The sequence below is a fragment of the Centruroides vittatus genome, unplaced genomic scaffold (genome assembly GCF_030686945.1).
Source record: "Centruroides vittatus isolate TY-2023 unplaced genomic scaffold, ASM3068694v2 contig_897, whole genome shotgun sequence".
In the NCBI taxonomy this organism is placed as follows: Eukaryota; Metazoa; Arthropoda; class Arachnida; order Scorpiones; family Buthidae; genus Centruroides; species Centruroides vittatus.
The window spans coordinates 17,078-32,139 of NW_027122587.1; the positions used below are offsets into that span (position 1 = coordinate 17,078).

The 15,062-nt window shown below is 31.4% G+C and overlaps 1 protein-coding gene across 1 annotated transcript in view; it reads right to left on the reverse strand.

Annotated features, from left to right (window-relative positions):
* Positions 1–2,601: 2,601 nt before the first annotated feature.
* The window catches only part of Sf3b3 (splicing factor 3b subunit 3), a 57,788-nt gene continuing 45,327 nt past the window's right edge, over positions 2,602–15,062 (reverse strand). Inside the window, exons 16-26 of the mRNA XM_067280824.1 lie at positions 13,958–14,095; positions 13,474–13,751; positions 11,883–12,057; positions 6,019–6,224; positions 5,645–5,924; positions 5,349–5,561; positions 5,173–5,271; positions 3,240–3,383; positions 3,058–3,162; positions 2,858–2,953; positions 2,602–2,768 (exon numbers count right to left, since the gene is read on the reverse strand). Of these exons, the coding sequence (XP_067136925.1) occupies positions 2,724–2,768; positions 2,858–2,953; positions 3,058–3,162; positions 3,240–3,383; positions 5,173–5,271; positions 5,349–5,561; positions 5,645–5,924; positions 6,019–6,224; positions 11,883–12,057; positions 13,474–13,751; positions 13,958–14,095 (1,779 nt within the window). The 3' untranslated portion in view covers positions 2,602–2,723. The remainder of the gene's footprint in view (positions 2,769–2,857; positions 2,954–3,057; positions 3,163–3,239; positions 3,384–5,172; positions 5,272–5,348; positions 5,562–5,644; positions 5,925–6,018; positions 6,225–11,882; positions 12,058–13,473; positions 13,752–13,957; positions 14,096–15,062) is intronic.

A 15,062-nucleotide genomic window follows, 5' to 3' on the forward strand; every position in this document is an offset into this window, starting at 1 on the left:
ATTAAACTTGGCATTTGCAATGGGTGTGTAAAGATAAAGAAACAATTAATTTTTTTTGCAATAGGACTTGACTTTTTAATTAGAATGCAATAGCAACATAATGGTCACATAATAGTATGTAGTAAAACCATCTCTATGCCAACACAAAATATAGTAGTGCCTTGACTTATGAGTTTAATTTGTTCTGTGACAGAACTCTTAACTCAAATTACTCATATATCAAATCAATTTTTCCCATTGAAATGAAATGAAATGCCATTAATCCATTCCAGACCACAAAACATCGCAATGTTTTTTGTTATATGTTTTTAAATAAGACATATGTACGTATAAAAAAAACAATAAAATGTACTGCAATAAACTGGTTTTGCAGATGTTGCGGCATTCGCTGCATAAATAAAGAAAAGATGGAAAATTTGAGAAACGAGAGACGGTGGCTCCGCACACAGCATGGAAGTGAACTAATGCCTACGTCACTCAATCATGTGTTTTTCTATAAGCTAGCCTGTCAGACATTGGAAGAGTAACAAAAATGATGAAATTGCAGCAGTTTTCCATCATCTTTTTCTTAACCTATGATTTGCTGTGGTGTTTGCTGCACCAACTAGTGGTGGGGTATCTGAAGCTGGCTCATAACCTGAATGTTAGCTCTCAACTCAAAGCATAAAATGTGTCGAGACAGCTTGTATCTGAAAAAACTTGAGTCGAGATACCACTGTATATGGCAAGGCATGAAGTCAAACAACAGTCTAATGTTGTAATTGTTGGGCTAGTTTGCTCACATTCCATGATAGTTGCAACTGCTTTCCTAGCATTTCTCACTCACACTTGATTAGCAAAAGGTCTGGGGACTTTGTCTCCACGGGGTTCATATCCTTTCATGGCCAACTCTGTTCAGAGATTCTCACCATCTTAGTCTGGTATTATTATGCTGATGACCATGGAAGGTGTGACATCATAGGTAGTTCAATTGGCTGAAGACTGTTGTCAACATACTGACCTGATATCAGAGTGCTTTGTAGCAATACTAGAGATCTGCTGTTGTAGGAGATGGATACCAAAACTGTAACTGCACAGCACTGAATTGAATGACCATATGATCATCTGTGTCCAGAGAGAAGCAGTGAACACTACATGACTCCAATAGGATACCGTTCAGGATTCCTAGATTGACCTGCTTATGTTGGGTGATCAATGAAAGATGTTTAGGGACAGTAGGAATTAAGTTCTGTCTCTGTCTCTCCCAAGTGTTGCTGAATGGTCCCCTTTGATAGTACAAGCTGTGTAGAGGAAGGTACATTCCTTTGGATAAAGAATAGGGATGTGACATTGTGCAATTAGAAGAGCAGCCATTACAATAACAATCTATTTTAGATTTGTCACTTTTGAACATCCAGATCATTTGTGATATGTGGGCAGCAGTGGGTTCAGGATGGCAAGCATCATCTTACTGCCATATCGCTTCTACCAAAATGGAAGCTAACGTAACGTGGCTTTTCTTAAGCTTATAATGCAACCTCTCTCAAACTCATTTAGTTGCACTTATTGTCAACAGAACATGTAGTGCTCACTGTTGAGCCATTTTCACAGACTACTTAACATTAATAAACAGGAAACCATGTAAAATCTGTCCATTGGTGCAAACAGTACTGCTTATATGAACCCCAGAATGTATTCCGTTGCACTCTGGAAACATTCAGTGCACTCATTGGCAAAGAAATTTTAATCATTTGTCTATCTAGACGAATGGTAGTTGCGCAGAGTTTTCTGGCTTTTGGCTCTACTTTTTTTGGAATGCCTTGATTTTTTGCAACAGAATGTATTTTTGAGATTATTTTTAACAATAGTTAAAACCAGTTTGAATCACAAACAACATACAGCTTTCCAGTCATTTATAATGAAGAAAATGAATCATGAATTCATGTTCTTATTACAACTTACAAGTAGATAGATGATTTCTAAACTTTTACATGATATATTTTTATTTCATTAGTAATTCTGATAATCAAAATACTGGATAATTTGATTTTTTTCTGTTGGGTCCTTAGAAATTTCAAAGATAGTGAACTCTTATTAATTCATTTCATATTATACTTTTATTATACCACTACAGTAAAAGAGTTTGTATGATTGGTTCTTATGTTAACTGTCTTTTAATGAAATACATTGAATATGTTTATATTTAATAATACAGTAGAGCATTGATTATCCGACTTAATTGGGGACTGCGGTTGGTCGGATAACCGAAAAGTATGAAAAAATACATTATTAGTATAGTGTATTAGGCCTGGTTTAAATACTAGCCTCCCTTTAATGGTCGAGCCAGTGCTGCCAGCTAAAACATGCAAAAATTTAACAAAAATAATATTAAAGTAGTCAAGACATAACCAAATATTGTAGCGCCACATCACTAGCGGACATTTGAATTTGCCGACTAGAACGCGGTCGGTTAATCGGGGGTCGGATAATCGATGCTCTACTGTAATTTATCATTTGTATAAATATAGAAAATGATTTGACAATATACTCAAATTTTTTCCCTACAGTATTTTAAGTTATCTAATTAAAATTATTATAATTTTATATAAAATCAAAACACAATTATAGAATATAATAATGAATAATGGTTTAATATCATGATAAAAATTGCATTCTATTTTACAGTGATCATTGAAATTATAAATATACAAAATAATGAAGTTAAAATCAAAACATTCTGGACTTCAGAATGCATATCGAGTTCTGATATCTTCAAGTTTCTTTGAAACCTGTAATAATAAAATTATTATTTATTAATTAATTTATATACATTTATTATTCATTATTAAGGTTCAAATTTAATTAATTCAATACTAACTTCACTGGGATTCCTGTCCAAATCTTCAGCAATGCTTTTTTGTTTTGCTGGTTCTAATGAATTAAACTGTTCACATAAATCTCCATCAATTACATTCTTTAAAAAAGAAGTAAAAATTAATTGCAATATAAAAATATCCATTAAAAAAATAAAAACGTATTATTTTTTTCCTTTAAAAAATAATAAATAATAAAACCTACCTTAACGGGAAAATAGTATGATCGGAAAGACAAATGATCTCGACCGCAGAGAGGTGGGTTTTCTGATCTCATATGCATTTCCAAATGTTGAAAAAAGTCGTGATCCTAAAATAAAATTTTTAATGAAAATGTATTTATATATATAACATGTTTAAAATATAAAACAATATATTTGAACATACTTCATGAGATGTAAATGGAACTAGAACACCAACGGTGCCTGATAGAGTCGTATAAACTAAAGATTCACTTCCTCCTGGAATGAGAGTAGCTTTTTGCAATGACAGAACAATTTCACCAACATGAAAATTTGCAATTACTTCTGCCTAAAAAATAAATTTTTTTTTATAAATAATAAAATTCAAATTTTTAAAAGAAGTGTTATAGTATACTGTTCAATTATGTAAAGAAAAAAATGCAGATGTCTATAGAATAATTATCATCAACTGTCAAAATAGTTTGCTGATATTATTTTTAACATTTATCTAAATATGCATTGATAAAGTAAATATATTTTTTGGAAAGTGAATTCTTTCTCATATTAGACAGAACTGTTGTAGTCATGAAAATACTGTATATTCCTGAATACAGTTTGAATCTTATAAATATAGCATTTATATTTTATCACCAAACAAGCTGCCGGATTTTATCAAGCTATATTTTAAGGCTATGTAATAATCAGAATCAAAAGCAATTTGTCTAGAGGCAAGCAGTTTGGCCACCATCACTTGATAAATTGACAGACATTCCATTATTATAATCTCTAATTGTGTTTGGTTTTATCAGAAATGATTGTGTGGGTACGACGAAGTCAGACTGCCGTCTAATTTCAGCTAACAAGTCAGAGGGACTTGCCCATGAGTCAGAGATGGCTTATTTTTCTGTAGGGTTTCCCGCAGGGACAGGACTACTTTTTCATCCGGTCAAGTGTGGGAGGGAAGGTGGAGCCGTGGTAAGGCGATAGGCGAATATTCAGGCAAGCAAGACACCAGTTAACAGGATAACAATGATTTTTTGGAATCAAGAGAAACGTTACAAATGCCTAACACACACACACACATATATATATATATCCCTAACACATGAAGAGAGAGAGAGTTCACATGGATGGGTTCCATGCCTCCTAGACAATCCAATGTTCTATAGTGTCGTACCTGTATGCCAAATCGGTAGGATATCCAAAGTTTTCGCACAAGAGACATTAATTCCTTCAGATTCAGAGATGTTAATTATCTTCGGCACACCTTCTATCTACCGGTTGACGATCGACTCCCTGGAGGGGGGGAACCATCTTATATACTTTTTTGCTGGGAAAGTTGGTCATGTGAATGTGATCAGGCCATAGGTGTTCCCAGGATTGGAAACAATACGGCAAATTTGGGCGCTAACTATAAACTTAAGTTGTAAGCTGATCTGTACTCAGCGTAAGAACAATGGATAGTTGACAGTTATATGACCAGGGATGCATATTTTCTCGGCCAGGACATTTTCTAGCGAGGGTGTTTATAACAGGAAAGATTCTCAATTTATAGTAGGGAACAATTATTACAATTTTTCGTTCAGGGGAAGTTCCAGATCTCACAATTGTATCTTGTAGCTGGCCTATTTGAAGAATTTTCTGTTTCATATGCTAAATTATGAGAGCTTGCATAGTACTTTTTTCATCATAAATAAGATTTCATCATTAGTTTGACTGAAGATTATCAAAATTAAAAGAAGCACATTGTTATATACAATACTAACTAAAGAATGACATCGGAAAGTATTTCATTCAATAACATGGTAGTAGTCAACATGTTAAGCAGTCACATATTAAACAGAAATTTTTATTAAAACTATATAATTATATACAACAATATTTTAATCTTTACTAATGTGTTATACTATTTTTATATTAAAGATTGTATTATTAAAAAAGGAAGAGTAAAAATATAAAAAATTTCTAATAAAATATAGCAATAGATAATATCTAAAATTTTATAGAATGACAAATCTTTCCTTAACAACAAATACCTAATTGCCCATTCAAAGTAATAAATAAATGAAGGAATTTTATAAATAATAAATTATCTTTGAAAAAATAACTTGTAATTTAAAGAAAATACAATATTTTACCTTTTGTGAAGAGCCACCAAGCCAACCTCTGTCCCATAAAGCTTTAACACCCGTGGGATCTTCATCTACATCATCACTTATAACAGTTGGAAGACGAATCTGCGCATTTTTATAATCAGAATTAAAACTTTTACATGAAAGAATTATAATCAAATTAATTTAGAAAAAATAATTACAACAGATATATTTCCATATTTATCAGCACCAGCAACAGTATCATAATCCAACAGACAAGCTGAAGTAACCCATCTGGGATTTGTATCATCGGCAAAAACAAGCAATTGATTCTCTTGACGCTTATATCGTAAATAAAAGAAACTATCTTGTACATCTCCAACTATCACACGGTGACCGACAGCATGAATAGTTACTATTAAATTAGGAATGTGCTGGAAAAAATTAAAAGATTTTCTTTTCAATTTTTGTTCAAAATCAAAAATAAAAAATGAATAAAATATTTATTATATATTACTTTATTTTCACATTTTCTAAGTAATTTTTTCTTTCCTAAATCGTATATTCTCAACAAGCGGCCAACACCAATTAAAATTCTCCCCTGAAACGGGCATATTGCAGTTGGCACTTCGTCGACAGGGGTTGCATGTACTAATTCTAGATGTCCTTCTTCCTTTATTCTGTATGTGTGAACAAAACCACCATTGCTTTGACGAGGATTTAAATGTAGTTCTTTTGCCACTCCAACAAGCACAAATATTTCATCACCATGATTTGCAAACTTTGCTAAGGTAATGCTAATCAAAAATTAATTTAAATAATTTTTATGTCATAAAATTTTCATTTTGTTTTGTATTAGAAAAATATATATATATAATGATCTTATTTTACCTAACAGCAGCTTCATTTTGTTCTAGAGCAATTTTCTGAATAGTTTTTCCTTCAATAGGATCTAAGATACGAATAACTGAAGCCCACATTCCAGGTCCAGCTTTAGGTGCACCAAAAGTAGCTTCAGGTAGATTTTCACTCAGAAAAGCAGCAGCCATTTCAGCTGCTAATTCTTGTTCATCTTCACCAGCAGCTTCAACCATTTCCTAAAAATATTTATATAAATAACATATTGTCTTTTTAAATGCAGTTAAACATTTACCTCTAATTATGAAAACATATTACAACATATACAGGGATTTAGTTCATAAATACAATACAAGGTAATAAAAGGGAAGAAAATGAAAATATTTTAAAGGGCAAAATTAGTTCTTTTAAATAAAATATTGTTCGAAAATCCTTCGTTCCGACATTCGACTTTGGAAATTCGGTTTCATTAAAATATTGTTGTAATATGAGAATTCAATTGTGCTATTATCAGCACAAATAAAAATTCTAGATCTGAAAAATATTTTAAATTTTAAAGGAAAGTTAGGGAAAATCCAATAATACAGAAGCAAATCTTATATGTCTACTAGATATGAGAGACTTTAAAATTCAATAATTCTTATTCTTTATTCCAATATATACAAATAATATTGATTTTGAATGGAAGAAACATATCATACAGTGATAAAGACAATGTAAAGTAAGTAAGATTTCAAGTAAGAATAAAATGTTTTATCTTCTATAAATGTGCAAAAATGTGGAGATCATCTGAAGATAATCGTTAATAAAATTAAAGTTAAAATTAATAATTATTAAAAGAAAAAAAATTAATCAAAAAATAAAATATTTGACCAGTCAAGAGAAAAAAAACTATTTTATAAATATTTCTTTTAAACTTTTATTCTGAAATAAGAATAAGAATAAATGTGGTTTAGTCTAAGAATTACTATTCATCAATTTAATTAAAAGCGTATGCAAAAGAAATAGAAACAAAATGGAAGAAAAACTGAATAAATTAATAAAGAAAAAAAAAATTAATAAAAAGCTATGGACAGAAAAAATAAAACTACAAATCTTTACTTAATTATTATTAACTCATAAGTTTGTATTAAGTGAAAAATAATATCTGGAGACAAAATTATTTACAAAAAATACTTATAAATATTCAAAATGGAAAAATACAGTCCGAAAAATAGCTTTGAAAAGATGTTCAGAGTTTTCTGTTTTGACAGACTGAATGAAAAATTTCCAATAAAGTATGGCAAAACAAAACTATATCCCATATGTGGGTGGCGTCAAGTTGTCTTGGCTGTTGGTGACTTTTTCTTTGACTTTACCTTTTTAATAATATACTAGATTTACTACCTTTGATACACTGGTCAAATGAAGCCGACTGATTTTAAGTAATACAATATTCTTGTGGCAGTCTTTTTTTTTCTGAATTATTCTAAAGTAAGAACTCCTCCTAGTGATATGTCTCAAGGTCAGAATGGGAGGAAAGGAGAAAAACACCACCATTCTCCAAGTTATCTAGGAGCTAAATGTCCAAAGCTTGAACATTATTTTATAAAACAAGAATATGTTTTGAAAGCTGATAGAGAGGGTTTAACTTCTTTTTGGCAGTACCTGGAGTCAACCTTAAGTGCAGTTGTAGTGAAATTGATGACTATAGAAGATAAGATTGCCAGTTTGGAACAGGCTTATCGGACTACTTTGTTTTCAGTGAAATCATTGGAGAGTGAATGTTCAAATATTCGATTGGGATTAGATAGACTGGAGCAACAAGAACAACTTGATGATATTGGTGAGTCGCATGCTTTTGTCTACGATAGATTCATTAATGCCTCGAGGAAAAATAATTTGATGTTTAATCATAGTGTTCCACACAAGTTAGAAATTATTGATTATATGGTTAATTTTCTGTCTAAGGAATTAGAGATGGATGACTTTTCTAAACAAGATACAGTCAACATCTCCAGTACACGGGGAAAAAGTCGAGAGTTTTATTAAGTAAAGAATTTCACAGGTTTTCCAAGATGACAATTGTATTCAATTGTCATTTTTATTGTATTCATCTTGGGAAACTTGAAATTCTTTACTTCAGAAATTCAGATTGAAGTTCCAACAAGTTGACAGATAGACGAGCGACATTTAGTTTGGCACCAGATTTGTCTGCCGATTCGTGTTTATGCCATATGAAATTGGTTTCTTACTTAAAAGATTATCATTCTAAGTCTAGTTACATGATGATGATTTATTTATAGATGATAAGCATTATACCTTTTCTATCTTGGAGTCCCCACTTGTTGAACTTCTTCCTCCTTTTTTATTTTAAACTTCTCTCGTGTTTGACTATCTGACGGGTCTCTACAGCACATGACATCCCTCCAAGACTCAACTTGGATCTGGGTCAACCTTTCGATCAGCTTCCTTATCTTTCTGGAATTGTAACGGTATTAGCTCTAAAAGTTCTGTGATTATGAGTTATATGCATAACCACCCAGACCTGTTATATATGGATTTAGTGGAGACCTGGTTGGTTTCATTTGAAGAGGTTATTCTTAGTAGGTTATTGCTATCAAATTGGAACTTTCATGTAATACTGGTGGATAAACTTATAGGCCCAGGAAGGCCTAGTAGTGGTATTCTTTTCTTCTTTAATGAACCTAAAGCTTATTTTGAGCTATTGGATTTTACCCAGACATACTTGTGATTAGTCTAACTCATTCAAACATTTTTGCTTCTCAATCCATCTTAGTATTGATTATTTATGCTAGAACTCCTCAAAAACAGCAAGACATTCATCTTGATTTGTTCTCTGATATCTTGGAAACCTGTTCTCCAATGTTTGATGGAGTTGTCATTATGGGTGACTTTAATGTAGATATTAGTCACGAATTTGACACTTTTGAATACAATCAGACACCACATATTTACAATTCAAGGTGATCAAAGGACCTAAAAATCAACACTAATGGCAGAATGCTTTTACAGTGGTTAATAGTACATGACCTTATTCTTCTCAATGGGCAAACCAGAGATTATCCTGCAGAATTGACTTTTCTTTCAAGTATTGGTTGTTCAGTTATTGACTTCATGATTGTTTCTCAAAGCAAATGTCACTTAATAGAGACTAAAAAACAGAATGTCTGCCATTATCAGATCACTTCTCTATGACCTTGGTCTGGTAGTTCTGAATATCTTTTGGACGGGAAGACCAGTTTCTTTGAGACTTGCTTTGTTTGGAATGAGTCCAAGGTAGGTGCACTTCTGATGCTGTTAAGTCATGTTTTCAGAATAGGAAATTTGCTAATGAATCAGATGATTTTTATCATGTAGTAATTGTTGATTTATTTTCCTTGGCAAGAAACCTTAGCATTTTAAGAGGAGTCAGGGTTAATAATGCCCATTATTCTCCCTGGTTTGACAAACCTTGTCTTGTACTTAAGAAAAAGCAGAATCGAAAATGCAAATCTCTCTGTATTTTTTGAAGATAGGGCCTTGTCAAACTTGCCTGTTTTTAAAAATTGAATAGAGAATTATAGCTCATTTATCAAAGTTAAAACATGGAAATTTTTGGGTAATTTTACCAAGAATTTTGTAAACATTAAAGACTCCAGGACCTTTTGACTACATGTCAGATGGTTTTGTGTGACAAAATATATGACCAATCATATCATTTCCTTGGCTACCTGGTATAATTTTTTTAAACAGTTATTTAGTATTTAGACTTCAATCTTGCTAGACATCCAATTTCTGTCTGGAGCCCTGTTTGTGTAGAATTCTTTTTAGATACTCCAATTTCACTATCAGAGGTGAGCCTTGTACCTGCTCCAGGAATGGATAATATTCCTGGTTTATTGGCTGCTTTTATTGACTATGAAGAAGTGTTTGATAGTGTAGTCTCATCAATTCTATTTACAAAATTAAAAGCATTGAAAATCTCTGATAAATTTATCAAGATAACACAAAGTTTATTTGTAGGGCTAGAATCAAGGCTTATTACTACTTCAGGCACCACAGAAGGTTTTAAGTTAGAAAGGGCCTTCCACACAGTGGTGCCCTTAGCCCTTTGCTGTTTGTTTGCTATGTAAACAACATGGTACAACTTTTGATGATTTAAGAAATGATGCCATTATCTTTGGTGGTTTTGACATTCAACTACTTCAGTTTGCAGGTGATACAGTATTATTGTCAACATCAGACTTCAACTTTCAGAAAAAGCTGGATCTACTATTACAATATTCATCTTCTTTGGGTTTAATTTTCATAAGTCCAGGATTATGATTTTCAGATAGGAAAGATGGCTAATAAAAACTGATAGGTTTTTCATAAATAGTAGACATTAGCATTTTAAACATAATGGTTTACCTGGGTATTTTGTCAATTATGTTTCCTTCATGAAGGGTAAAGCACTCCCTAAAGTAAAAGTAGTGATTGATATCTTATGTAAGATGAGAAATAGTTGTCTCTTTAAAAGATTAGCTGCCTCTCTAGTCATGTTGTGTTGGTTGTATGGTTTATCTTTATGGAGACTTTTTTGCTTTGAGAAGATTGATTCAATTGAGTTCATGTTTTTTTGTCACCTTTTTTGGTCTTGAGAGATTGATACCAACATAAGCTATCAGATCTGAATTAGGTTTGGAATTTCCTCATAATCGTTTTATTAAACTTGTTCTTAAATTTTTGTCAAATATTGTCTCAGACTTGTCCTCTCTTGTGTTCACAGCATACTCTGTTTTAAAAGAACTGTCAATGAGTAGATCCCCAAAAAATGGTTGGTATACCCAATTGGACAGTCTACTGAACCGAATCAGCTTTTCCTTAGCTTTAATCGACCCATCACCAGAGACTATAAATTACTATTGTAACACAATTATATTAGAATTCAATGATTTTTTTTTGTCAGAGAGGAGAACAAAAAGATAACCAATGCTAAGTTCCACCTCTAGTATACAGAAATATTGGGCAGCTGTCAGGCATTTTTTTTACCATCATCAACAATTGCCTTATGCAGTAAAGAAAACGATTGCCAAGATATATTTAAATAAATTTCATTTAACTGGGAAAAAATTTAAGGTTAATTTTAATTCTTTGAATAGCTATCCGTATTGTACACAAGGAAATGATACTTTGAATCATTATACATACAAGTGTAAAAGTTTGTTCTTTTTTTGTCCAATTGAAGATTATAGCAATGTTTGTATTTCTACTGGGGACAAAATACATGTATTGTTTTCTAACACAGATTCTGTTAAAACAATTTGGAAAAAAATATAATTTTATTGTAAATGCCATTAACTGTATTAGCTCTTCTTCCTAGAAGAGAAATCCTGTAAGGAGTATATAAAATAAAAATAAAACTATACACCATACACAATATTATATAAAATATCATGTATGGACAAATGAAATTATAGTCACAATCAGCTCAATCATAAATTAATTGTACTATTCTAAATGTACAGTAGAGCGTCGTTTATCCAAATCAATTGGAGACTGGGGTTGTTTGGATAACTGATTATGTATGAAAAAATATATTAACCTATCCGATGTTGAAATTTTTCTCTGTTGCGTGTCACTTCGTGTTGAATTTTCATTGATTTTAAGCCTAACGAAAATTTTTATAATAATAATCGAGGCTATTGTATCATTAAAAATTATTTATTTACTTTGTACAAACAAAAAAAATATATTGAAAAATATAAAAACAAAAAAATTATACTTTAGAAGTTAATTTAGTATCAAAAACGTTCAATTCAGCATGACACAGTCCGACTGGAAAGCTTTCGGATAAACGACGCTCTACTGTGTTGTATTTTATCATGATAATAGGATTTACATCAAAATAAACTCTTATTTTTATTAAATTTTACCTCAGCCATTTGTTGCTTTCTCTGAACTTTAGTCTTTTCAGTGTAGGCATTATGATCGGTTTCAATAATAATTAAATAACCGGTTTCTGGTTGAATCACAAATCTTCGAGGAGTATATTCCAAGGGGGTTGAAACTTGATTAAAGACAGCTCCCAATTTTTCCAAAGCCAAAATTCTACATAAAAGTTATATTTTTATAACAACATATAATTAAGTATTTTTTAAAAGTCTATAATTTAAAATAGAGAAATAATAATATAAATTTGAAACACTATTAAAAGATTATTTTGAAAAAGTTGCTTTATTGTTCTGTATTATTTTCAAACTATAGTTCAAATCTATTACAACTTGAAACTGAACTGATGTACACAGTGTGGCTACAAAGTTCTAAGATTGCTTTTAAAAATATACAAAAAGTTTTCATTTCAAGTCAGCTGGGGTGAAATTAGAAGAATATGGAGTGATGCAACATTGACATTTCTGGAGGCTAGAAAATGACACACAACTGCTGTGTTGTAAGATTATTAGGTGCATTATTGTGCAGCAGTTTCTTTGTCCTTGTTTAACTGCTCTGCAACCTTCTGAATAGTAACATGTTGGTCAGAAGCCAATGACTGTCAAACTCATTTAATGTTTTCCTGGTTTCTACTTGATGCCTGATGACTGCTCCTTGGGTCATCTTTGACTTCCTCTGTCCCACTGTGAAATTGCACATGCCAAAGAAAAATGTTGGAACAAGTCAAAGAAGCCTCGCCAAATGCCTTCTGGATCTTATCGAATTATTCTGCTAGTGTTCTGCTCAAATACATACAGAATTTGATTGTATACTATTGTTCTTTTGACACCATTCTAACATGTCACACAAAACACATCCATAGAGCGCTGCACTAAACCAATACTGATACAAGTTAGCTGAGATGTTAAAAAAGGTCAGTTAGACAAAGTTCAATTGATAATTCATAATGGCGTTGCTTGTTGATGCTACAGAAAATCAGTCCTAAAACCTTATAGCCACATTTTTTAAATACTTCTATGATTCAAATACAGTATCTTAAAAAAAAAAACAATTATAAATATTAAATATTTTAAATATGTAGCGAATTAATCTAAATTTAAAGTAATATATTAGCTGTAATTAACAGAGTGATATAATTGTAATTACCTTAAAAATCAATTGTCCAAAAACAGGATTAGAAACTCAGTTATCCAAAATGGTTTGCAAATAAATAAATAAAAACAATGTGTAGTGTTATACATACCAAGAGTATAATACACAGACACTCAATTCTCCACATAACTGGAAATCACTATGTCATCTGTTGATTGTAGCACCCGTGAAACTAGGCCATAAACATAAAATTATGTTAGATTTTCAGTAAATTAATTTACCTTCAAATACAGTAAATGCATTACAGTATTTATAGTTCATGAAACTTAAAATTCACTGTGCTTGATGTAAAAAAAGATAAGAACAAATGAGTTTCTGAATTATCTGAGACTGTATATCTGAAAAAAACCTTATTCCCATTAAGTTTGGATAATTGAGTTTCCATTGTATTTCCTAAATTAAGAAGATTCTTTTTATTTTTACCTCAACGTGTTAGAGGAAATAGCGACAATCCCTTCAGGACATTGTTCTGATGAAAATCCAGATGCATATTCTAATGTCTCATATGATAATGGAGTTAAGTGAAATCTGTTTTGATAATAGTAGCTCAGCCATGATCTACTAGACATTGCTAATACTGAATCACTTCCCTGCATCCGGACTTTAAACAGCTTTACCGGTCTTGATCCTAGATAACGGGTTCTAGTATCAGATAAATCACCTGTTATTTGATCCAATACAGTTCTTAATAATACTCCATTCTATAAAAGACAAACAAATCAGCTTATATATTAGAAAAAGTCATCATCAAAACTTAAATTAAAATTATTTCATATTAAATCAGATTTTCAATTTAATCAACAATGCTCATATGGCACGGACAAATGTCATCATTTTCTAATTCTTAACACAAATATTAAATATGTAATAAAACGTCCACAATATTTTAATTAAAAAATTCTCATACTTGTAATCCAATATTGAGATATAATATTCCTTGACCACTTGTATCTCTGGTGCCACCTTCAGAACCGCCCATTTCAACAATAGCCAATGATTCGGGAGTTGCAGGTAATGCCTGCATACTAAGTGGAGAAAGACAATCCTGTTAGGAAAAAATTAATAAATGAAACGTATTAAAAAAGAAATAATTTGATATTTCATAACTTAAACTATCTTAATATAAAAACTGAAACGTTTTTATAATTAATTAATTACAATGCAATTAAAATACCAATTTATTGTTGGTATTTTTTTTTGTCTTTCTTACTACTGGTGTGTTTATTTGTGTACCTGTGTTTGTGTCTGCATACGCACATGCATAGATTCACAAAGGTTGTTCAAAAGTAATTACAAAAATGTGTGGAATTTAAAACAACATAAATACATTAATTAAGCATCACCAGATAAATGGTCTTTTTCAAAAACTTTCCTTTGCAAATACAGAAGTTTCACTTTCTAGAATGGTTTAATGGAACTCCCTAAGAATGTCTGATATTGATGTGAAGACCCTAAGAATGTCTGATATTGATGTGAATCTTGTTTCACCCATATTTATTTTATTTTTGGGAGAAGCCAGAGATCACACAGTACAAAGGTCTAAGCTAAAAGCAGGGATGCACAACCTGCGGCCCGGAGGCCACATACAGCCCCCTTTCATTGTTTATGCGGCCCTCGAACGGTACAAAATTCCTTCTTTCGAAGTTTCTAAGTGTAGAACTTTATCCCTTTCACAAAGTCATTAGCACCCTACTGTTTTATGACTTTCCCTGAAGTGAGAAATGGGGGGTTGAAGTTCTTCTATTTCTAGCTAACATGCTTTCTGATTTAGATATTGAATATTTTAAGTCTAATACATAGTATTATAACGATTTTTAGAAGAATCAAATAAAATGTTAGAACATCATTTCTGATGTTATCAGGAAGTTTCTATTTTGGTGGGCAATTTTCAATTTTATGCTTCAGAAAACTTTCTTATTCATCTAAATAGTGTCAAATAACAAAAATAAGTGACAATAGCGCTGGAAAACAATGAAAATAACAATTTTTAGTGTTTGTTTACATTCTAGATT